At 41.9% G+C, this 24,116-nt stretch overlaps 1 protein-coding gene across 21 annotated transcripts in view; it reads left to right on the forward strand.

Moving 5' to 3' along the window:
- GBF1 (golgi brefeldin A resistant guanine nucleotide exchange factor 1) overlaps nucleotides 1-24,116 on the forward strand; it is a 135,161-nt gene that overhangs the window by 4,031 nt on the left and 107,014 nt on the right. For 20 of the 21 annotated variants that reach the window (XM_054436766.2, XM_054436773.2, XM_054436776.2 and 17 more), the window contains exons 2-3: nucleotides 9,669-9,774; nucleotides 10,785-10,851. In XM_054436766.2, the coding sequence (XP_054292741.1) occupies nucleotides 9,679-9,774; nucleotides 10,785-10,851 (163 nt within the window). In that variant the 5' untranslated portion in view covers nucleotides 9,669-9,678. Of the gene's footprint in view, nucleotides 1-9,668; nucleotides 9,775-10,784; nucleotides 10,852-24,116 lie in introns of those variants that run through there. The other variant, XM_063670198.1, reaches the window with a different exon arrangement.

The raw sequence follows: 24,116 nt of genomic DNA on the forward strand, positions 1-24,116 counted from the left end.
TGATGCCTTGTCAGGGCACCAGCTTTTTTCCCAGTTTAACCTTCTTTTACTTCCAACCTTTGAGTAAATTTCTTGAGCTCAGTAAGTTGTTTCCTAGTTTAGTAACTTTGGTTATTCTCAATAAAGCACAGAACTATGGTGTGTTCTTAGACCAGCTCTGGAAATGTTAAAAGCTCTGCATCTTTAGTGTTTCTCTGGTTTTTTTTTTTTTTTTTTTTTTTTTTTTTTTCTGATGGAGTCTCGCTTTGTTGCCCAGGCTGGAGTGCAGTGGCGTGATCTCGGCTCACTGCAACCTCCGCCTCCCGGGTTCAAGCAATTCTCCTGCCTTAGCCTTCTGAGTAGCTGGGACTACGGGTGCGCACCACCACACCCAGCTAATTTTTGTATTTTTAGTAGAGATGTGGTTTCACCATATTGGCCAGGCTGGTCTTGAACTCTTGACTTTGTGATCCGCCCGCCTCGGCCTCCCAAAGTGCTGGGATTATAGGTGTGAGCTAACACGCCCAGCCTTCTCTGGCTTTTAAAGGGATTGAGTGAACATAAACCTTAGAAGGACCTATTGCTGGTCCTTCAGCTCCCTACTACCATCTACCTTTTCAGAAAGTCCATCAGTTTTCTTGGTTTGCCCAGCTCTGTATTAGACACAAAGGCATCATGAAAAAGAAAAACAAACTTGCACTTTTGCCTTTGGAGAATTTATTTGCTAGTTGGATAAGGACAATTTTTTTTTTGAGACAGAGTCTCTCTCTGCCACCCAAGCTGGAATGCAGTGGTGTGAGATCTCGGCTCACTGCAACCTTTGCCTCTCAGGCTGAAGTGATCCTCCCATCTCACCCTCCTGAGTAGCTGGGACTATAGGTGCGTGTCACCACGCCTGCCTGATTTTTGTGTTTTTTGTAGGGACAGGGTTTTACTGTGTTGCCCAGAGTGCAGTGGTGTCGTCATAGCTCATTGCAGCCTTGATTTTTCGGGCTCAACTGATCCTCCTACCTTAGGCTCCCTAGTAGCTGGAACTACAGGCATGTATCACTATGTCCCACTAATTTTTTTTTTTTTTTTTAATTTATATTGCCTAGGCTGGTCTCTGACTCCTGAGCTCAAGCGTTCCTTTTGCTTTGGCCTCCTAAAGTGCTGGGATTAAAGATGAGAGCTACTGCACCTGGCCAAGGACAATGTTTAAAAGTGATTAAGAGGCCGGGCGCGGTAGCTCATGCCTGTAATCCCAGCACTTTGGGAAGTCAAGGGAGGCAGATCACCTGAGGTCAGGAGTTAAAGGCCAGCCTGGCCAACATGGTGAAACCCCGTCTCTACTAAAAATATAAAAATTAGCTAGGCGTGGTGGTGGGCGCCTGTAATCCCAGCTACTCGGGAGGCTGAGGCAGGAGAATCACTTGAACCCTGGAGGTGGAGGTTGCAGTGAGCCAAGATCACACCATTGCACTCCATCCTGGACGACAGAGCAAGACTCTCTCAAAACAAACAACCAAACAAAAACAAAACAAAACCCCATAAAAGCGATTAAGAAAAAAAAAACACACTTAAACACTAGTGTACTAAAAACAGCTATTTAGAGCCAAAGAAAATAAGACATATATGAAGAATTGACAGTTACATTAAAAATTATATATTTCACAAAAATGTGAATGTGCAAATAACACTTAAGGAGATGTCAGGAAGATAGACGTGAAAAAAGAAGCAGTATGATTTGGCTGGTAGGTAAATGTGGGTTCTTTTTACCTGTATGGAAGGTTTGTAACTTCTGGTAGAGAAGCAAATATAGATTATCAAAAAAAGGTTTGCCAGTGTGGCTCAGAGTTATTGTGTTCTATGAAGTCATTTTTCTCATGAGGTGGATGTGTGCTGTACCACTCTTGAAGAGTCCGTCTTGATGTTATTTCATTTGTTCATCCAGTATTTATTGATCATTTTTCTTACTATGTGTCAGGCTTTGGAGATAAAAAGGTAAATAAATCATGGTCTTTCCCCCTGAGATAGAGCGTGATAGTCCCATGGTGGTGATATACTAAATAAATAATTATAAATTAGTATAAGATGTGTTTATTTTTATTTTCATTTACTTATTTGAGGCAGAGTCCCACTCTGTCACCCAGGCTGGAGTACAGTGGCACGATCATAGCTCAAGGCAACCTGGAACTCCTGGGCTCAAGTGATCGTCCTGCCTTAGCCTCCCAAGTAGCTGGGACAACAGGTGTGCGCCACCACACCTGGCCAATTTTTCATTATGTTTTGTAGAGACAGGGTCTCGCCATGTTGCCTAGGCTGGTCTTGAACTTCTAGGCTCAACTGATGCTCCCGCCTTGGGAGCATCCCAAAGTGCTGGGATCACAGACATCAGCCACTGTGCCCAGTCAAGATATGTTTAGAGATAAGTACAAAATGCTGTGGGTGGCCGGGCGTGGTAGTTCATGCCTATAATCCCAGCACTTTGAGAGGCCGAGGCAGGCAGATCACTTGAGGTCAGGAGTTTGAGACCAGGAGTTTGAGACCAGCCTGGCCAACATGGTGAAACCCCAACTCTACTAAAAATACTCTGCTAAAAAAGTGGAAAAAAGGGCCGGGTGCAGTGGCTCACACCTGTAATCCCAGCACTTTGGGAGGCCGAGGCGGGCAGATCACCTGAGGCCAGAAGTTTGAGACCAGCTTGACCAACACAGAGAAACCTCGTCTCTACTGAAAATACAAAATTGGCCAGGCATGGTGGCACATGAATGTAATCCCAGCTACTGGGAGGTTGAGGCAGGAGAATCGCTTTAACCTGGGAGGCAGAGGTTATGGTGAGCCGAGATTGTGCCATTGCACTCCAGCCTGGGCAACAAGTGGGAAACGCTGTCTCAAAAAAAAAAAAAAAAAAGTGGAAAAATAAATAAATAAATAAATAAGTGGTTGTAAGATTGTTCTTAGAACCACTGTGATATTCTGACTCCCTCATTGACTTTTGGATGGAATGAGTAAGGGTTTATCAGGTGGACAAGAGTGAGAAAAAACATTCAGAGTAGAAAGGGAACTTCATATGCAAAGGCAAAGAGGCAGCAAAGACCATGACTTTAGAAAGTAGGAATGGTGGGGCATGGTGGCCCACACCTATAATCTCAGCATTTTGGGAGGCTGAGGCAGGCAGATTGCTTTGAGCTCTGGAGTTTGAGACCAGCCTGGGCAACATGGCAAAATATTGTCTCTACAAAAAATACAGAAAAATTAGCCAGGCATGGTGACTCGTGCCTGTAGTTCCAGCTACTTGGGAGGCTGAGGTGGGAGGATCGCTTGAGCCTGGGAAGCAGATGTTGCAGTGAGCCAAGATTGTACCACTGCACTCCAGCCTGGGCGACAGAATGAGACCCAGTTTCAAAAAAAGAAAAGGAACTTTTTAACTTTTTAGGGTCTTTTATTTTATTTTATTTTATTATTATTATTTTTTGAGCCGGCATCTTGCTCTGCTGCCCAGGCTGGAGGCCAGTGATGCCATCTTGGCTTACTGCAACCTCCACCTTCTGGGTTCAAGCAATCCTCCCGCCTTAGCCTCCTGAGTAGCTGGGATTACAGGCCCCTGCCATCATGCCCAGCTAATTTTTCTATTTTTAGTAGAGTGGGGATTTCACCATGCTGCCCAGGCTGGTCTCAAACTCCTGACCTCAGTTAATCTGCCCGCTTTGGCCTCCCAAAGTGCTGGGATTACAAGCGTGAGCCACCGCCCCCAGCTGAGGGGCTATTTTATACAAAAAATATGTGTAGCTTATATGGGGCACCAATGGCTGCCCCCCAGCTTGAAAAACAACATCACCAAAACTGAGGCTGCATGTACGTATGCCCTTCCCTGTTAGTTCCCCCACACTCCCTGCCCCTTGCCACTATTCTCAATTTTTTTTTTTGTGAGCTTCTCTGGGGTGTAGTCCTAGAAGTGGAATTGCTGAAATATAGGATATGAAGTGCTTTAGCTTTGTAAGATAGTGCCAAATTGTTGTTCAAATTCATATTAATTTAGATACATACCAGCCACTTGGTCTGCGTTTTTTACCCACTTAAAAACATTTTTTTTTTTTTTTGAGACAGGGTCTTACTCTGTTGCCCAGGCTGGAGTACAGTGGTGTGATCATGGCTCACTGCAGCCTTGACCTCCTAGGCTCAAGTGATCCTCCCACTTCAGCCTCGCAAGTTAGCTGGGACTACAGGCACATGCCACCATGCCCTACTAATTTTTAAATTTTTTGTAGAGATGGAGTTTTGCTATGATGCCCAGGCTGTTCTCAAACTCCTTGGCTCAAGTGATCCTCCTGCATCGGCCTCCTAAAATGCTGGATTATAGGCGTGAGCACCTGGCCTTTTAAGTATTATCAGATTTAAAGTGTTTTGCTATTTCAGGAATGTAAAGTGGTATATCATTATAATCTTATTTTGTAATTTTCCTGATTATTAATGAAGCTGATAATCTTTTCATATATTTATTTGCTGTTTATGTTTCCTATTCTGTGAAATGCCTATTCATGTCTGTTGCCAATTTTGGGGAGGGGTTATATGTCTAGTTCTTACAATTTTGTAGCAGTTATTGTATACTCTGGATATTACTCCTTTATATTAGTTATATGTGCCTCAGATATTTTCTTCTGGTTTGTGCCTTATCTTTTCCCTCTTTTTCATGTTGTCTTTTGAACAGGCATTTTAAATTTTAACATGGTTGAATCCACCAATTTTTTAAAGAGGTTTTGCTTTTTGTTTCTTGTTTAGGTACTTCTGCCTTATGCTGAGTTTATTAAAATACTCTCCTGTAGCCAGGTGCTGTGGCGCACATCTGCTGTCCCAGCTACCCAAGAGGCTGACGTGGAAGGATTGCTTGAGCCTAGGAGTTTGAGTCCAGCCTGGGCAACATAGCAAGACCCTATCTCTAAAAAAAAAAATCAAAAAGAAAATATTCTTATATATTAGCTTCTAAGAGATTTCAAGTTTTGCTTTTCATATTTAAATAACCTGGGATATATTTTTGGTATTCCATTAAATAAGAATACAATTTATTGTTTCTTTTTCTCCTGCTTTTGTTTGGATATAGACAGAGTTGCCAAGTGATACAGTGACTCCTCTTTGGATCCTGTTGAGGTAACTGGGTTGCCACAAAGCACTAGGGGAATGTTCTAGATCCAGCTTTAAATGGACAGTGCTTTCAAGGGTACATGTTACTCAGAGTCTCTGGGCCAGTGGCTTATCTGGCTAAGGGTGTTAGTTGGTATTTATTTAGTTGTTCCCTCTCTTATTTATTTTTTTCTATTAATTTTTCATTTGTGTGGGTACATAATGAATGTATTTCTCTTGTTATTTCTGACACAAGATAAATCTTAAGTTCGTTTCTACTATACTTTTATGAGGTTTCTGCAGGCCTTTATGACCTTGTGACAAGGGATTTCTTGGCCATTGGCTACCAGGCAGCAAGTGGTTCATCAGTTTCCCATCTGAAGCTGAAGGGCACAACTGTTTGGAGATTCCCTGAGTGAGGAGACATACTCAGAGACCTAGAAGGAGATTAGGCAGCTCTGCGTAGTACTTGAAAATAATTCCTCTTCATTCCCTAGATGTTTCTTTTTTTTTTTTTGAGACAGAGACTCACTCTGTTGCCCAGGTTGGAATACAGTGGCATGATCTCGGCTCACTGTAACCTCCATCTCCCGGGTTCAAGTGATTCTCCTGCCTCAGCCTCCCAAGCAGCTGGGATTACAGGTGTGTGTCACCACACCTGGCTAATTTTTCTATTTTTAGTTGAGGCGGGGTTTCACCATGTTGGCCAGGCTGGTCTTGAACTCCCGACCTCAGGTGATCTGCCCACCTCAGCCTCCCAAAGTGCTGGGATTATAGGCGTGAACCACTGCGCCCAGCCCTAGATGTTTCTTTTTACAATGATTTTTTGCTTAGACCTTTGCTGTCTTAGAAAGTGGTTACTTCTTTTCTAAAGGGCTTATTCATTTTTAGTCAATCAGTTAATTAAAATTTAAAAGTAGTTAATAGGTAATATATGTTTGTGACACAAAATTCAAGAGGTAAAAAAGAATATACAGAGAAAAGTTAGTCTTCCTTTCACTCCTACACCACTCAGTTCCATAGTCATCCGGTTTCTTTCCCTGGAGGCCGTAACCTCTTAGCATTTTCTTACAAGTCCTTCCAGAGACCTAGAGCATATTCATCTTGCCTACATAATTTAAGGAAGGGGAAATACCAGGAGAGATTTAATCTTTTCTCTTCTGATACTTTAAATCATTTTTGAATTTATCTTTCTTCTATTTCTAAGTTCTCCTCCTCCTCAGAAGAGAGTGTGGTTGTACATTCATATCATTGAAACTTCTCAGAAGAGAACATTTTTGTGTTCCTAGAGCATCTGGAAAGCAGATAGTCTTCTGAGATTAACCTAGTTTTTTAAATTGTCATTAATATAAATCTTGTGTTGAATTCCCTTGTGGACTGGGGAGGTGTCGTGGGCATGGACACGTTATTATTATTATTTTTTTAAGACAGAGTCTCACTCTGTTGCCCAGGCTTGAGTGCAGTGGTACGAACACAGCTCACTGCAGCCTCAATCTGCCAGCCTCAAGCAATCCTCCCACCTCAGCCTCCCTAGCAACTGGGACTACAAGTGTGCACCACCACACCTGGCTAATTTTTGTATTTTTTGTAGAGACAAGGTTCGCCATGTTGCTGAGGCTGGTCTCAAACTCCTGGGCTCAAACGATCTGCCCACCTCAGCCTTCCAAAGTGTTAGGGATTACAGGTGTGAGCCACCGCGCCTGGCCCCTGGACAAAATTTGTACCAGTTTCTTTTTCCTTTATCATGGTGGTTTTCATGCTTTTCACTTTCTGGGGGGGCCTCATCTTATGCAAAATATGCAAATTGAGCTACTTGCTGGGTACATTTCTTTCTCTATATCTCTGGCTGTGTCTCAGTTTTCGTATCTATTCCACTAAACTGTATAAATGCCTCAAGGACATAAATTATATACCTCTTATCATTATTAATGTTTAATTATATTGATAGTACAGTAATACATTCTCTTTGTAAAAAAAAAAAAAAATTTTTTTTTTTTTTTTTTGGGATGGAGTGTGGCTCTGTTGCCCAGGCTGGAATACAGTGGCATGATCTCAGCTCACTTTAACCTCTGCCTCCCAGATTCAAGCAATTCTTCTGCCTCAGCCACCCGAGTAGCTGGGATTACAGGCGCCCTCCACCACACCTGGCCAATTTTTGTATTTTGAGTGGAGATGGGTTTCACCATGTTGGCCAGGTTGGTCTCGGGCTCAGGTGATCTACCAGCCTTGACACTCCTGAAGTGCTGGGATTACAGCCGTGAGCCACAGTGCCCGATCTTTTTGTAAAAAGTTAAAATATTACAGATCCAGTTTGGGCAACAAAGTGAGACCCCATCTCTACATAAAATACAAAAATTAGCTGGGTGTGGTGGTGTGTGCCTGAAGTCCCTGCTACTCAGGACTCTAAGGCAGGAGGATTGCTTGAGCCCAAGAGTTCAAGTCTGCAGTGAGGCATGATAGTGCCACAGGACTCCAACCTGGGTGACAGAGTGAGACCTTGTCTCAAAAAAACCCCAAAAGACAAAACCATTACAGATAAGGCTCAAGTATCCTCTGATTGCACCCTGATTTCACAGCATAATTTATAATTATAATAATTATATAATTATTATGTATTTGTATAATTATGTAATATATGATATATATTATTATATAATAATATATGATATATATTATATAATAATATATGATATATATTATTATATAATAATATATGATATATATTATTATATAATAATATATAATAATATATAATATATAATTTCACAGCATAATTTATAATTATGATTACAAGTTTGGGTATATTAGCACAGACCTTTTATTTTATATTTATATATCATATTAATGCTTTCTTGCTGTCAATTAATATGAGTTTTCAGAACTTTTCAAAGGTCTTGTCACTGTCACTGTCCAGTTTTCTGGAGCTGACTGGGCAGATTGGATGCAGTCATTTGTTTATATTTTATATTTATATTTATATTTATATTTATATATTTTTAGAGATAGTGTCTTGCTGTGTGACCGAGGCTGGAGTGCAGTTGTGGGATCATAGCTCACTGCAGCCTCGAACTCCTGAGCTCAAGTGATCCTCCCGCCGCAGCCTCCCCAGTAACTAGGACTACAGGTGTATGCCACCATGCCTGGCTAATTTTTTAGTTTTGTTTTTTTGGTAGAGACTGGGTCTCACTGTTTGCCCAGGCTGGTCTCAACTCCTGGGCTCAACTGATTCTCCTGCCTTGGATTCCCAAAGTGCTGGGATTGCAGGTGTGAGCCACTTCACCTGGCCTGGATGCAGCCTTTAGGCTGACATTGCAACTGTGGTTCTAAACCAACATTATGCTTCCAACAACCTTTATTCTTTTCTTTAACTTGAATCTTTAAATTTAAGTTAATTTTTATTGAATAGATAAAAAAGAACAAAGGGAAGGCTATATATTTAGGAGAAAGCGAGAGAGAGTGTCTCAATATGCTGCCCAGGCTGGTCTTAAATTCCTGGGCTCAAGCAATCTTCCTGCCTCGTCCTCCCAAGGTGCTAGGATTATAGGCATGAGCCACCATGTCTGGCCAGAAATATTGTTTTTAACAAGCTGACATTACAGTTGTATCTATGTACTTAAAGACATCATAGGACTTTGGGAACAATTGACTTTGAAGAATTTGACATGCTTCCTGAGGATTGTTGAGGTGCCTTTGAAAAATTTTCTGGATTGACTTGCTTTGAGTTGTATCTTGAACTACCTTGAACTTCTGAAGACCCCCAGGAGAGCCACATAGTTGGATTCATAAGATGGACTTCATCTCATTTTAGTATTACAGATTTTTTTTTTTTTTTTTTGAGGTGGAGTTTCACTCTTGTTGCCCAGGCTGGAGTGCAATGGCACGATCTTGGCTCACCACAACCTCTGCCTCCCAGGTCCAAGCAATTCTCCTACCTCAGCCTCCCAGGTAGCTGAGATTACAGGCATGCGCCACCTCGCCTGGCTAACTTTTTGGGTTTTTAGTTGTGGGGGGGTTTCTCCATGTTGGTCAGGCTGGTCTTGAACTCCTGACCTCAGGTGATCCACCTGCCTCGGCCTCTCAAAGTGCTGGGATCACAGGCCTGAGCCACTGCACCTGGCTAACAGATTTTATGAGTATAGAAAATCTTGGTACTGGCCAGGCACAGTGGCTCACGCGCCTGTAATCCCAGCACTTTGGGAGGCCCAGGCGGGCGGATTACCTGAGGTCTGGAGCTTGAGACCAGCCTGACCAACACAGAGAAACCCCTTCTCTACTAAAAAAAATACAAAATTAGCCAGACATGGTGGCGCATGCCTGTAATCCCAGCTACTCAGGAGGCTGAGGCAGGAGAATTGCTTGAACCCGGGAGGCAGAGGTTGTTGTGAGCCGAGATTGCGCCATTGCACTCCAGCCTGGGCAAGAAGAGTGAAACTCTGCTTCAAAAAAAAAAAGCAAGCAACCAAGAAAGAAAATCTTGGTACTGAAAAGTTAAATCACAATTCTAACCTTATCCGGTACTGATTTTTAAACTTGGGTATGCTTTGGGTAACCAAATATTAACCAGACTATTATCTTAACTGTTTTGGTAGGTTTGCCAAGATGGTGGATAAGAATATTTACATCATTCAAGGGGAGATTAACATTGTGGTTGGGGCCATCAAACGAAATGCCCGATGGAGCACCCATACACCACTGGTAGGTGGGAAATGGATAAATAGCCTGGTCACTAAGTTTTTGTAGGGGATCTGTTGGCATGGTTAAAAGAGTAATCAAATTCCTAGTAATAATGAGAATAGTAGGAATTCAGAGTTGTTCTTGATATCTTGTTTTTTGTTTCCCAACTAGCATCAGATATATAGGCTGTCTTTGTTTCTCTGGGACCCAAAAGATGACACCATTCTTCTTCTAAATATTTTTGTAAACAGCTTAAGCTAGTCCTGTGCTTGGGACCTCTTTAGTATGCCTAAAAGTATGCAGAAAGATTCCTTATTTTCTAATTCTTTAGGGCTATAATTAGCTATCAAATTTATTTAAATCAGGGTAGTTATTGATACACAGAACATGACTTAGTGATGGTACTCCTTCTTGGGGGTTCAGCAAACTTCCATATATAGAGTAGGCCATATCTTACCAATCAGATGAGTAAGAAACTTACCTGTTATACAGTTGGCTTTCTTTGTTATATATGTTTGAGGATTTTTTTTTTGTAGAATTGTGTAAAACAATTTTTGGCGCAGTTGTAAAAACAAATTTAGAAATTGCCAACTTGGGAGTTTATATGAACATAGTTGGTAAGTGCATTTGGAAATTTCTCAGGTTCTTTCATAAAAATGTATTGATTTAAAAGTGAGAATGACATCAGGAATATCTTTGAAATGAATATGTATGATGACATAATGGGTATGAAAAGGGAGAGAAGACAGAATAATACACATATAAAGGACCTGGCAATCTGTAGTAGCTTGAGTGTTAGGGTGATGGTATAGATTAGCACTTAAGAATTCACTATTTTGGATAAGCCCAGAGTATCTCTACGAAATAAGAGATTAGGGAACAGAAAAATATGAACTATGGCTAATTTTTTTTCCTCAGAAGGAAAACTTACAAGATTTTCTGATTGGATTCATAGAAAGAGCCCTTGATCTGTCCTTTATTTTCCTTTTCCTCTTTTGGCCCAGTAATGACTGACTTTATGTGTTCTACAGGATGAAGAACGGGATCCTCTGCTGCATAGTTTCGGTCATCTAAAGGAGGTTTTAAACAGTATAACAGGTAAGTCTCCATATGTATGTGGATTACTAATCTTGATAAAAAAATATGTGTTTGATTTATTGAAAGGATAGACAAACTTTTTCTATAAAGAACTTTATAGTAAATAATTTAGGCTTTGTGGGCCATACACAACTGTGCAACTACTTAACTCTGCCTTTGTAGCTCAAAAGCAGCCATAGATAATATATAAATGAATGAGCAATATATATTTTCTTTTTGTTTGTTTTGTAGAGTCAGGGTCTTGCTATGTTGCCCAGGCTGGTTTCAAATGCCTGAGCTCAAGCAATCCTCCTGTCTTGGCCTCTCAAAGTGTTGGGATTCCAGGCTTGAGCCACTGTGCCTGGCTTGTATTTTCTTTTTCTTTTTCTTTTTCTTTTTTTTTTTTTTGAGATAGAGTCTCTGTTGCCCAGGCTGGAGTGCAGTGTCATGAACTCAGCTCACTGCAACCTCTGCCTCCTGGGTTTAAGCCAGTCTCCTGCCTCAGCCTCCTAAGTAGCTGGAATTACAGGCGCATGCCACCACACCCGCCTAGTTTTTGTATTTTTAGTAGAGACGGGGTTTCACCATGTTGGCCAGGCTGGTCTCAAACTCCTGGCCTCAGGTGATCCACTGCCTCAGCCTCTCAAAGTGCTGGGATTACAGGAATGAGCCATTGTGCCTGGCCTATATTTTCTTTAAAAAAAGAATCTGCAAGCCAGATTTGGCCCATGGCTGCAGTTTTCCAATCCTTGGTTTATTGCATTGGTGTCAGTCTTCATGATCTTTCAATCTTGATGTGTTCTAGAATCATTTGTCCCTTTGTTTGCCCCTTATTTTCCTAATCACGATAACCTTATATAATATATTCATATGTTTAGAATTTTCAAAGCCATTTTCACATTTATTACCTTATTGAACTTTTATACAACCCTGTGAGGGAGGCATGGCAGCTATTGTCCCCTTTTTGTGAAAGAAGTTAAAGCCCAGAGGGGTTTAAAGTGATTTAGCTGAGGTCACACTAATCCTAAGAGGTGGAGTCAAAACTAGAATTCAGGCCTCCGTTGCCTGGTTTTGGGCTCTTTGCTCTATATTGCTTCTGTACATGTGATTAGAAGAGAATGTACACATTAAGTGCCTTATATTTGTGTGTTTGTGTGTGTGTGTGTGTATGTATATACATACACACACACACACACTGGCAGGAAAGGAGGAAAGTGTCAAAACCAAGGGAATGTAGATACAGACTGAAAGGGAAAGCCTCAGAGCTATGTTCCTTTGTTGACCATAAAGGGCTCCTGCAGTGTATAACCCTGGAATGCTTTTGGCTAGTGACATACATCAGACTGCAATTGGATAGTGTTTAGGCTTCTGCAAATTAAACAAACAATAAGAAAATTTCTTCTTTTCATTAGAAATATGGGAGAAGATCTGGAGAAAAATTATTTTTTACTTTCCTAAACATGGGCTAAAGTTATCTAAGAGTGCCCTACATATTTTCTTTCTTTCTTTCTTTTTTTTTTTAAACAGTGTGTCTCTCTGTTGCCTAGGCTGGAGTGCAGTCGTGTGATCTCGGCTCACTGCAACTGCAACTTCCGTTTCCCAGATTCAAGCGATTTTCATGCCTCAGCCTCCCAAGTAGCTGGGATTACAGACGTGCACCACCACACCCGGCTAATTTTTGTATTTTTACTAGAGACGGAGTTTCACCATGTTGGCCAGGCTGGTCTCAGACTTCTGACCTCAGATGATCCACTTGCCTTGGCCTCCTAAAGTGCTAGGATTACAGATGTGAGCCACCATGCCCAGCCCATATTTTCTTTTTGTGCAGTGGCGCGATCTCAGCTCACTGCAACTTCTGCTTCTTGGGTTCAAGCAAGTCTTCTGCCTCAGCCTCCTGAGTAACTGGGATTATAGGCGTGTGCCACTATGCCTAGCTAATTTTTGTATTTTTAGTAGAGATGATGTTTCACCGTGTTGGCCAGGCTGGTGTCGAACTTCTGACCTCAAGTGATCTGCCCACCTTGGCCTCCCAACCATATTTTCTTTAAAGGAGCAAATTTCACTCAGTTGAAACAGCTTTGAAAATGTTAGCTAAGAAGGATCAAGTATAGAGGAGGCAATTGTTGACTAGTTAGCAGGGCAAATGCTGCTACTAGGTGGCATGTTTTTATTTTATGGCCTGTACCGACTGGTACTTGACTGCTTTAGAATGTTGGCTACTTGCACAAATTTTTTTTTTTAATTTTACAGATAAAGCTTACATATCCCAATTAGAAAGGAAATATAATGAATGGAGATTTACAGTTCTTTTTGTTTGGTTTTGAATTCAGAGTACTGTCTTCTTAAGAGATATTAAGAGGATCAAACAAGTTAATATAATTGGAAACACTTGGTAAACATCTTATACACAGTGAAGGATTGTTGTTATAAGTGACTAGGAATACCCTAAAATGACTGAGATCACCCTGGCCTTGTAGGCCTTTTGGTCACTCTGCAAACCTTGAGGAGCTGAGGTGGTGCTGCTATCCTGACAGAGCCACATTTCCTGCCTGCTATTGAATCCAGATCCCATGCTTATTTTCTTCATGCTAACATGTCCCAAGATTTTACCTCAGAGACCATACCTGTGGTGAATGATGCAGTCTAGGAATTGTAGACTATTTAAGAGCTATCAAAGTTGAGTCTGACGCCTGATTTCCTTATGTCCTTGGGTCAGAAATCCAGCCAGATTATCTGCTCTTGGAACTAGTAAAACCAGAGTGTGTTCAGGAGCCAGTTCTCTCATTGGTGGTAGGAACATCTCTGGGTGTTGCTAAGCTTTCCCCTGGAGTGAGAGGGAAGGTAGTAGTGTTTTCCAAGGCCAACAGCTGTGGCATATCTTGAAATGGTGCCTGCCAAGGTTGCTACATTGTTCTTGGTTTTTAGCATATTACCTGCCTGAGAAAATGACAGAGTAGACCTAAAATAGAGCATTTATGGTCTTCGTATTGCTTCTGACCCCACACACATTGCTGGCTCCCAGGAGCAGGTTTATGGGTCAGCTGTCCCTGTGGTCCTGGACTCTGCAACCCATGACTAATTTCTTGTTTCTTTTACGGAAACAAACAGATTTTTCTGATTGGCAGTGTCAGGAGGACTGCTTTCCTGGAAGCTTATTAATGGTAGGAGGCTGGGAAAGGGTTTTTAACTTGGAGAGAAAACTGAAGGGAATGTGCTTGTGTTAGATGACCAGTTAAGGTGTACCACTGAGATTGGAGGAGGGATAGCAGGAATTCTAGGACTTCTACCCAGTTTCTCATGAAACTGACTTGGACATGGTCCTTTTTTGCAAAGGGTTTCTGTTTGCATTTTTCTAGGCTTTCTGCTGGCTTGATTGGTAAGACTATCACTGTTGGAAATGGATGGTTCATTGGACATTGTCAGTAAACCAAAATGATTTTTTGTAGGTAGTATGTAAGTACTACCTACACTACTCCTCCAGGAATATTATCTCATTATTGTGAAGGAAATAAGTCCTTTTCTCCAGTAAGGTTGGCTAAGTCCATACTAGTTTTTCTCACAGATGTATGTCATTGGACCACATTTACAGTCAGTATTTGCCCAAACTGTATGATGACTACAAGGTCTATAGCATTTAGAGTAATAAGATATTCTAATAATACCAAATTTGAAAAGAGGGTTGCTCTTGGAAGAAAAAGGGTGTCCAAGAGCAAAGTTTGCATACTGTTACTTTGGATAAAGCTTTAGCTTACCACCAGTGAGAGAGACTTGACTGCTGTCCCTCATTTGGTCTTGAAGTCCTCTCAGGACTCCTTTTAGATTATTCTGAAGGAGTTAAAACAGATGTGTGGTTACCAGGGGCAGGGAGGCGGTATGGAGAGTGACTGCTAATGGCTACAGGGTTCCTTTTTGGGGTAATGAAAATGTTCTAGAATTAGATAGTAGTGATGGTTGCACAACTTTGTGAATATACAAGAAATCACTGAATTGTATACTTGAAAAGGATAATTTTATAGCATGTGAATCATATCTAAGTTTATAAAGGAGGAAAATGTAGGCTACAGAAGTGATGGATTTGCCAGCTTTTTCTCAGGTCTCAGAGCTGTGAAGGGAAGTCTCTGTAGTCACTGCTGTGCTTTGGACCCATTACCCAGCAAAGGCAGCATAAGGCTCTGTTCAGCTTCTGGCCCAGTTTGTCCTTTTATGTCTCTCTCATTAACTCAAGGAAGCACATGGCTTTTATATTTAAATTTATTCAAACTGTAATCTTTGACATTTGAGTTAGCTTTTAGTACAGTTTTGCATTTATAGTAATATATATTATGTATTTTCTGTATCCCCAAAGAATCCGTTTTAATCTTTTCCGGATGCAAATTTCAGGCTGTCTTGTCCCATCTCCCCTCTCTTGCTCTCTTTCCCCTCCCCCCACGGAGTGTGTTTGATCAGGTGTGGCAGGAATATCCACTGTCAAGCTGCGCCCTTTATATTAGTCAATATTATCCTTCTCCCCCCTCCCTGTCTGTCTGCCCCTTTGGGCTTTCCCAGTTGATTTATAATTTTGGAATTCTCATCGGAGTCTGTAATACAGTTTGTTCATTATTTAACCAAAACCTGTTTAATGAGCAGAGAGAGGCAATGTAAATGTTAGGCATGTTGCAGTGATGTACCTTTGTGCTTCTCAGAGCGGGTGGGTAGTTAACTCTGTGCTGCCTGCAGGGCTGGGGTGTCCTGGCCTTAGGGGCAGAAGGGTCACTGCCTCTCTCTTACATCTGCCCAAGCCCTGCCATGGGTTTAGATTCCAAAGATACATTTCCTTTTATTCTTCTAGGAATCTTCTGGGGCTCTTGCATATGGGAGTTATCTTCAGTCTCGCAGCTAGACCTTATGGTAGGATCTGTGGCATGGGATGGGGCATGGAAGGGAAAGTGAAATATCAGGATACTCGATATTGCTCTTGGTTTTAGATCTGACAAGAGTAGACAGTTTATAGGAATGCTTCTAGCCAATATGGTCTGTGGTCTTTGATCTCTTTGTTCCCAGATTAGATAAGTCCTTGCAAGCCTTAGTTCCCTTCATCCAGTATAGCTTTATGGAAAGGGCTATAGTCAGTTGTGAGTTGTGGTGTTTGGTTGTGGTCATTTGCCTCCAGATATAGTCTGTCTTTGTCCTTGGTCTTTAAACTTAGATCATTATAAAGAGATTCTTTTCCAGAAAATTTTTGGTTTAAAGCAGGTGAGGAACAGTCTAAAAGTATCACAACCAGGCTAGGTGCAGTGACTCACATCTGTAATCTAGTACTTTGGGCGGCCAAGACAGCAGGATTGCTTGAGGCTGAGAGTTTGAGACGAGCATGGGCAGCATACCAAGATTCCCCCTATCTCTACAAAAATAAAAATAAAAAAAATTAGTTGGGTATGGTGGCGTACAACTGTAGTTCCAGCTACTTAGGCTGAGGTGGGAGGATCACTTGAGCCCAGGAGTTCGAGGTTACCGTGAGCCATGATTGCGCCACTGTACTCCAGCCTGAGTGACAAGAGTGAGACCCTATTTCAGTGAATGAATGAATGAATAAATGAATGAAAGAAAGTATCACAACCAAAATCTTCTCTTATGGGATCATCTTTTAATGACTTACTTTAAAGCCTTCAGGGCCAGGGCTTGAGGAAGACTTCTTAGGGTGTGCGTGTGTCTACGTGCGTGTGAGGGTGTGGTGGTGAGGAGTTTGCCTTTGGAGATATAGTCCCAGGTCTTTTTAGCTCTGAGGACCTAATGTCCAGTTTTGGTTATCAGGACTGGGGGTTCTCAGTGTAAGACTAAGGTGGTCTTGAGGCCCAGTATAGGTACCCGTATTAACTATAACATTGTTCTAGCTTCTTAGACCTTTTCTTTTGGGGATTCGCCAAGATTTGGATTCCTTCAGGGCCTAGCTTATTGAGTTGCTTCTAACTGATATTTATTGACTATCTGGTATGTGCCAGGCATTTTTCTTAGGTACTTAGGAAGTGGGTCTATAATGGTAAACAATCAGTCAGACTTCCTGCCCTCATAGCCACTGATTTGACAGGACTAATGACTCTAGCTGATCATTCCAAAGCTAATATTTTGTAGCCTCTACTTTATGCTATATGATCCCTATCAGGCATGGAATGGATGACCATGAGTGAGAGCAATCTGCTGCCAGCTTTTCTTATTCCTGCTCTTTCCTTAAGGAACAAGCCAAAGAAATAAGTAAAAACAATAGCTCATATTTGCTTATTTGGCTTTCACGTGTAAAGCTGTTATGGCCAGAGTTTAGCTATTCCCAAAGACATTGGTGGGTTGCATAGTGTAATTCTGGGGGATAGGATATTTCTTTACAGAGCTTACTGGGACAGCAAGTTATGGTGTGCTTGAGTTTAAGAGAGAGAAGCACGTGCCAGGAGAAAGTGGATGTGTCAGGAGTTTATTTAAATATAGTTTATCCTGGACAAACACACCTGTAGGGTACTGTCTGTCTCAAGCTTTGTGAATTCAGAGTCTGAGCTAGGACGTTTGAGTCCATCTAACCTCCAGAGGTTTGCAGAGAACATTTAAACAGAGTCTGGAAGCCATCCTGGGAGGAAGTATGACTTAACACCTGTCTGGCCTGGGCCTCTTAGCAGTAGCTGCTTAAGTAGAAAAGAAACTGTTTGAGAATGCCTGGTACCTCAAGTTTAATCTGTTTCATTTGGAAAATGGGGAGGTGTAGAGAAAAGAGATTTTAGTAGTCATTGTCAGGAAAAAGATTGAATAAGAGTATATTGTATGGGCCAGGCATGGTGGCTCACACCTGTAATCCCAGCACTTTGGGAGGCTGAGGCAGATGGATGACTTGAGGTCAGGAGTTCGAGACCAGCCTGGCCAACATGGTGAAACCCTGTCTCTACTAAAAATACAAAAATTAGCCAGGCGCAGTGGCGCATGCCTGTAGTCCCAGCTACTCAGGAGGCTGAAGCAGGAGAATTGCTTGAACCCGGGAGGTGGAGATTGCAGTGAGCTGAGATCGTGCCACTGCACTCCAGCCTGGGTGGCAGATCAGACTCCATCTCAACAACAACAACAACAACAAAAGCGAGTATGTTATATGAAAAAAATTTGCTGGAGTCCTATTGATTAAGTGCCTACTTTTATTTTTTCCTACAGGGGTCTATAGTTTAGGGAGTAAGTAATATATCATTATTAATCAGCATGAGAAGAAGGTTGAATGGGTCATCAGCTTTTGTTCCACTTGGAATTGAGCTTGTGAATTCTTCAAGGCCTAAGTAGAAACTAAAAGAACCAAATGTGATAAAATTTGGCAAATTTTTGTGAAGGGCTGAGTGTTAGGAAAGGCAATGGGCACACTTAAAAGTATCCATTTCCTGTGCCCTGTTTTACTTTCTTGGTTTATAATATAAAACTATAATTGAGTAATACATTAGAATGTGACTTGAATTTGAGTCAGACTGACTTTGGCACCTTAGAATCTTCGTAACTTGAGTGGCCACAGACTTGTAGACATTTCAGCACAGTTAGAGTAAATAAAGGTACTGTGATTCTTTTTTCCCCAGGGACTATTTATATTAATAGGGTGGCTCCAAGAGGCCTATATTTTGATGACTTGATTTTGCCATTTCTTTTTACTGGGGCCTTCCCCAGATGATTTATGAATGCTCTTCATTTGACACTTTTAAACCAAGAAGTTCTTCCAAACATTTATTTGTACTCAGGGTTAGAAAATGAAGACTCTTGAGAAGAAACGGCTCTGCATAGTCTATCTTCTCATGGGTTCAGCTCTCTCTTTTTCTCTTCCTCATACCCAGACACACTTAGCCATCAGAACTAGTTTGCTGGCTGTTGGGAGGGCACATTTTCTACTGCATGTATCAGAAAAAGGAGTGAAAAAGAGGAAAGAGCATTCTTAATAGTTTAGCTCTCAAAAACAGAGAAACCTAATTTATTTGTAGCAAAGGTTAGGGGGCAGTGTAACAGTGTGGTTTGTCGTGGGTATCAAAGTTGCTGCTGTTTTTATTGCGTTTGTCCTCTTCAGCACAGCTACCTCTTGAGGCCTGAAACTTCTGAGTATATGCCCAACTTACCATGACAGCAGTCAGATGAGTAAAAAGAAAGCCAGCTGCTGTTTTTTTTCAAACAAGGAGGCAGGCAGAGTCCCTTCCTGCTTTTCCACCCATTCAAACTCAGGACAAGTGCCAAAAGGGTTTCAGAAGAAGCCAAATGCTTGAAATTCAATGTGTTGTTTTGATTAGGAGAGATAGTGAAGAGTTTGTCTCAGCCTTGCCCCCCTCTGACTATCTCTCTATGTTCATAGATACTTAGTTGATACCCCAGTTTCTGAAGTGATAGTGGATATGTTTATGGAAAGGGTGAGTACATTTGTCTTTTCTCTCCTGGCACCTGTTAGAAGATGGAGTTGGCTATAGCACAAAATGGAGATAAGATCATTTCAGCTCAGATCACTTCATTAAGAAAGGGTAATAGATGGAGAGCAATGACTACTTTAGGCTCTCAGTTTTACTCTAGGAAACCAGGAGATAATTTGCACCTCACCAGTTTAGAGGCCTTTATTCCTTTCCTTTATTCTTTGAAGATCCGAAAGAACTTAGATGGACAAGCACTTCTGGCTGGCTGTTGGCTGGGTTCTCATGGCATGTCTCTTCTGTAACATCAGCATTCTGTTACCACTGTTACCACTGTAGGTCGAGTTGTGAAGGGCTGCCACATGTGCACAGATCACAACTGACCTTTCCTTGTTCCACGCTTATTGAGCAATTACTTGCCCGTTTGTGGAACTCACATTATTGTCTTGCATTTCTGGCCCAGTGTGAAGTGGGGGCATCCAGGAAGTGGCCTAATGGACTGTACATCAGAGGGCAATAAATTGGCATATGATTTGGTGGAAAGGCAGGGCCAGATGTAGTGTGGGAGCTAGGGTTTTTCTGCAGTCAGCCATGCAGCTTGCTTCCAGGTGTCCTGGAAAGCAGCTTGGGAACTAGAGGGTAAGGGTAGTTGAGGACATTCACTGGGGAAGAAAAGGATCAAAAGCACTACAGTGTTATCTGGGATTGGCCCTGAATTGAAAAAAAATCCTCTACAAGTAGAGGGACAAATGAGATTTCCCTGACACTGACAGGGACTTTTCCACTGATTATTTTTTGTTTTCAAGTAAAGTGAGTTATTGTAAGAAAAAAAATCTAAAACTTGAGGGACCCTTGAGAAGAGGATGTAGAATGAGAAAGCCTCATTCCAAATGAGTTTTTGCATTTAAGAAAACTGGTACCAAATTGATTAAATGAAGTGAGAGCTGATATGGTATTACAACTGCCCTGGGCTAGAGTGGTGTTTTTCAGACTGTAGGTTGCTTTGCATTAGTGAATTATATCACTGTAATGGGTTGCATGGTATTCCCTCCAATTTTTTTTTTTTTTTTTGAGATGGAATCTTGCTCTGTCACCGCGGCTAGAGTGCAGTGGCACGATCTCAGCTCACTGCCAGCTCCGCCTCCCGGGTTCATGCCATTCTCCTGCCTCAGCCTCCCGAGTAGCTGGGACTACAGGCGGCTGCCACCACTCCGGCTAATTTTTTGTATTTTTAGTAGAGATGGGGTTTCACCATGTTAGCCAGGATGGTCTTGATTTCCTGACCTCGTGATCCGCCCGCCTCGGCCTCCCAAAGTGCTGGGATTACAGGCGTGAGCTACTGCGCCCGGCCTTTTTTTTTTTGAGATGGAGTCTAGCTCCGTCACCCAGGCTGAAGTGTAGTGGCGCAATCTTGCCTCACTGCAACCTCCGCCTCCCGGGTTCAAGCGATTCTCCTGCCTCAGCCTCCTCAGTAGCTGGGATTACAGGCATGGGCCACCACGCCCAGCTAATTTTTGTATTTTTGGTAGAGACAGGTTTCACCATGTTGGCCAGGTTGGTCTCGAACTCCTGACCTCATGATCTGCCCACCTCGGCCTCCCAAAGTGCTGGGATTACAAGTGTGAGCCACCGTGCCTGGACTTCTCTCCAGTTTTTTATGATGAAAAATTTTAAACTTAGCAAAAATTGAAAGAATACCATAATGATTACCCATATTCCACATTTAGAGTCAAAATTACTAACATTTAGGCATATTTGCTTTATCCATATGTGTGTATTATCATTTTTTTCATGGTTCATTTGAAAATAAATTGCAAACATGTTGACATTTCACCCCTAAATACTTCAGCATGCATCCTAAATAAGGATGTTCTACATAATACCATTATCACAACTAAGAAACAACAATAATTTGCCAATTCTAGTTAATATCTGGTTCATATTAAACATTTTCCATTTGTCCCCAAACTTTTATAGCTATAGTTGGTTTTACAAACCAAAATCCAAGCACAATTCTCATTTCATTAGGTAGTTATGTCTTTTTAGACATTTTATTTTATTTATTTTAGAGATGGGGGTCTCACTGTCACCTAGGGTGGAGTGCAGTGGCACGATCATAGCTCCCAGCAGCTCAAGTGATCCTCCTGCCTCAGCCTCCTGAGTAGCTGGGACTACAGGCGCATGCCACCATGCCTAGCTAATTTTTTATTTTATTTTATTTATTTATTTATTTTGAGACAGTCTCGCTCTTTCGCCCAGGCTGGACTGCAGTGGCGCTATCTCGGCTCACTGCAAGCTCCACCTCCTGGGTTCATGCCATTCTCCTGCCTCAGCCTCCCGAGTAGCTGGGACTACAGGCGCCCGCCACTGTGCCCAGCTAATTTTTTGTATTTTTAGTAGAGATGGGTTTCACTGTGTTAGCCAAGATGGTCTCAATCTCCTGACCTCGTGATCTGCTCGCCTCGGCCTCCCCAAGTGTTGGGATTACAGGCGTGAGCCACCGCACCTGGCCCATGCCTAGCTAATTTTTAAAATTTTTTGTAGAGATAGGATCTTGCTGTGTTTCCCAGGCTGTTCTCAAGCTCTTGGCCTCAAGCAATCCTCCCACCTTAACCTCCCAAAGTGGTGAGATTACAGGTGTGAACCACCGCACCTGGCCCTAGGCTTTTAAAAGACAATTTTCTCCACCTTTTTTTTTTTTTTCTCTTGCATTGGCTTTTTGAGGACACCAGCCCATTTATGTTTAGAATGTTCTACATTCTGGGTTTGTCTGTGTCCTTGTGGTGTCATTTAACTTGTTCCTCTTTCCTGTATGTTATGTACTAAAAGGATTAAAAGCTTGATTAGATTCAGGTCAAATATTTTTGGCAAGAGTATTTTATAGATGATACTGTGTAATTCGTATTATTATTATTATCATCATCATTACCATTATTTTTTGAAACAGAGTCCTGCTCTGTCACCCAGGCTGGAGTACAGTGGTGTGATCTCAGCTCACCACAGTCTCCACCTCCTGGGCTCAAGTGATCCTCCTACCTCAGCCTCCCAAGTAGCTAGGACTACAGGTGCATGCCATCGTGCCCAGCCAATTTTTTGTATTCTTTGTAGAGACGGGGTCTTGCCATGTTGCCCAGGCCTGTCTTGAACTCCTGGCCTCAAGTGATCCACCCACCTCAGCCTCCCAAAGTACAGGGATTACAGGTGTGAGCCATCGTGCCTGGCCTTATTTCATATTGTATCACCACAGGAAGCACATCCTGTCAGGTTGTCCTGCAATTGTTGATTTTTTTTTTTTTTTTTTTAGACGGAGTCTTGCTCTGTCACCCAAGCTGGACTGCAATGGTGTGATCTCGGCTCACTGCAACCTCACTCCCGGGTTCAAGTGATTCTCCTGCCTCAGCGTCCCTGGTTGCTGGGACTACAGGTGCCCACCACCGCACATGGCTAATTTTTGTATTGTTAGTAGAGACAGAGTTTTGCCATGTTGGCCAGGCTGGTTTCAAACTCCTGACCTCAGGTGATCCACCCACCTTGGCTTCCCAAAATGCTGAGATTACAGGCATGAGCCACTGCACCCGGCCGCAATTGTTGATTTTAACAGTTTTGTTACTTGCTTCTAATGGTGACTGCCATATCTCCTAATTTTGAAATATGTTAATTTTTCTTTTTGTAATTTTAAGTAATCTGTGAAGTAATATTTTCGCACCTTGTAAATATCCTGTCCTCTAATATCCTTTTACCTAATGGTCATCCACTGATTAATATTTGACTGAATCTTTTATTTCACTGGTCACAGAATGATTTTTCTAATTCTGTCATTTTTTCTACATTTATTAGCTAGCATTTTCTGTAAAGAACTACTTTCCCTCATCAACTGGAGGATAAACCAATTTCTTCTAAAAAGGCAGGATAAATGCTTAATTCATTCCCTTTAATTGTCAGTTTTCAGATTCAGAAGTGAGTATTGATAATGATCACTAGTGGTGGCAGATGTGGGTCTGCCTCCTCCTAGGGGCTTGTGAATATTTTTTAGTGTTTTACAATTAATTACAGATACGTTTTTTTCCATTATTATTTTTGGTGCTCACATTATTTCAAGTTTGGCCGGTGTGCGTCCCCTTCAGACTGGTTCCTTTGTCTTTTGACATGACATCTTTGAACACTTCCTTGCTTTCTGGTACAATCAACCAGCACTAAAGGGGAAAAAAGAATAGAATAGAAATTATCAGTGTATCTGGCCGGGCGTGGTGGCTCACACCTGTAATCCCAGCACTTTGGGAGGCTGAGGTGGGCGCATCACGAGGTCAGGAGTTTGAGACCAGCTTGGCCAACATGGTGAAATTTTGTCTCTACTAAAAACACAAAACTTAGCCAGGCATGGTGGCACGTGCCAGCTACTTGGGAGGCTGAGGCAGGAGAATTGCTTGAACCCGGGAGGCAGAGGTTGCAGTGAGCTGAAGTCGCGCCACTGCACTGCAGCCTGGGCAACAGAGCAAGACTCCGTCTCAAAAAATAAATAAATAAAATAAAAAATAAATTAAAAAAAGAAATTATCAGTGTATCATACTTAAGAAGGATAAGTATTGTTTTTCGCAACTTGTTTTAGTTAGAAACCTGTATTTTCTGGGTTGTAGCGTAAGCTGTATCTTTTTCTGTCCATCATGGTCAAAAAAGTTTGAAAGCCCTCGTAGAAAGTTTGTGATTTACTCCTGTTCTAGCACTGGTTTGAATTTGTCTGTCTGCAATGTTTTTTCATGGGCAAGGAGTCAAGGAGGATATTGAGTCAGGGTGCCCTTCACACCATTTTCTTGACATTCTGTGAAGGACTCTGTGAGGCATCTTAGCCCCCTTGACTTTTGGGAATGAGTGGATTCTTCGTCCCTATCAACTTTGATTTCAGTAAGACAGTTC

This window comes from Pongo pygmaeus, chromosome 8 (genome assembly GCF_028885625.2).
Source record: "Pongo pygmaeus isolate AG05252 chromosome 8, NHGRI_mPonPyg2-v2.0_pri, whole genome shotgun sequence".
Taxonomy (NCBI): domain Eukaryota; kingdom Metazoa; phylum Chordata; class Mammalia; order Primates; family Hominidae; genus Pongo; species Pongo pygmaeus.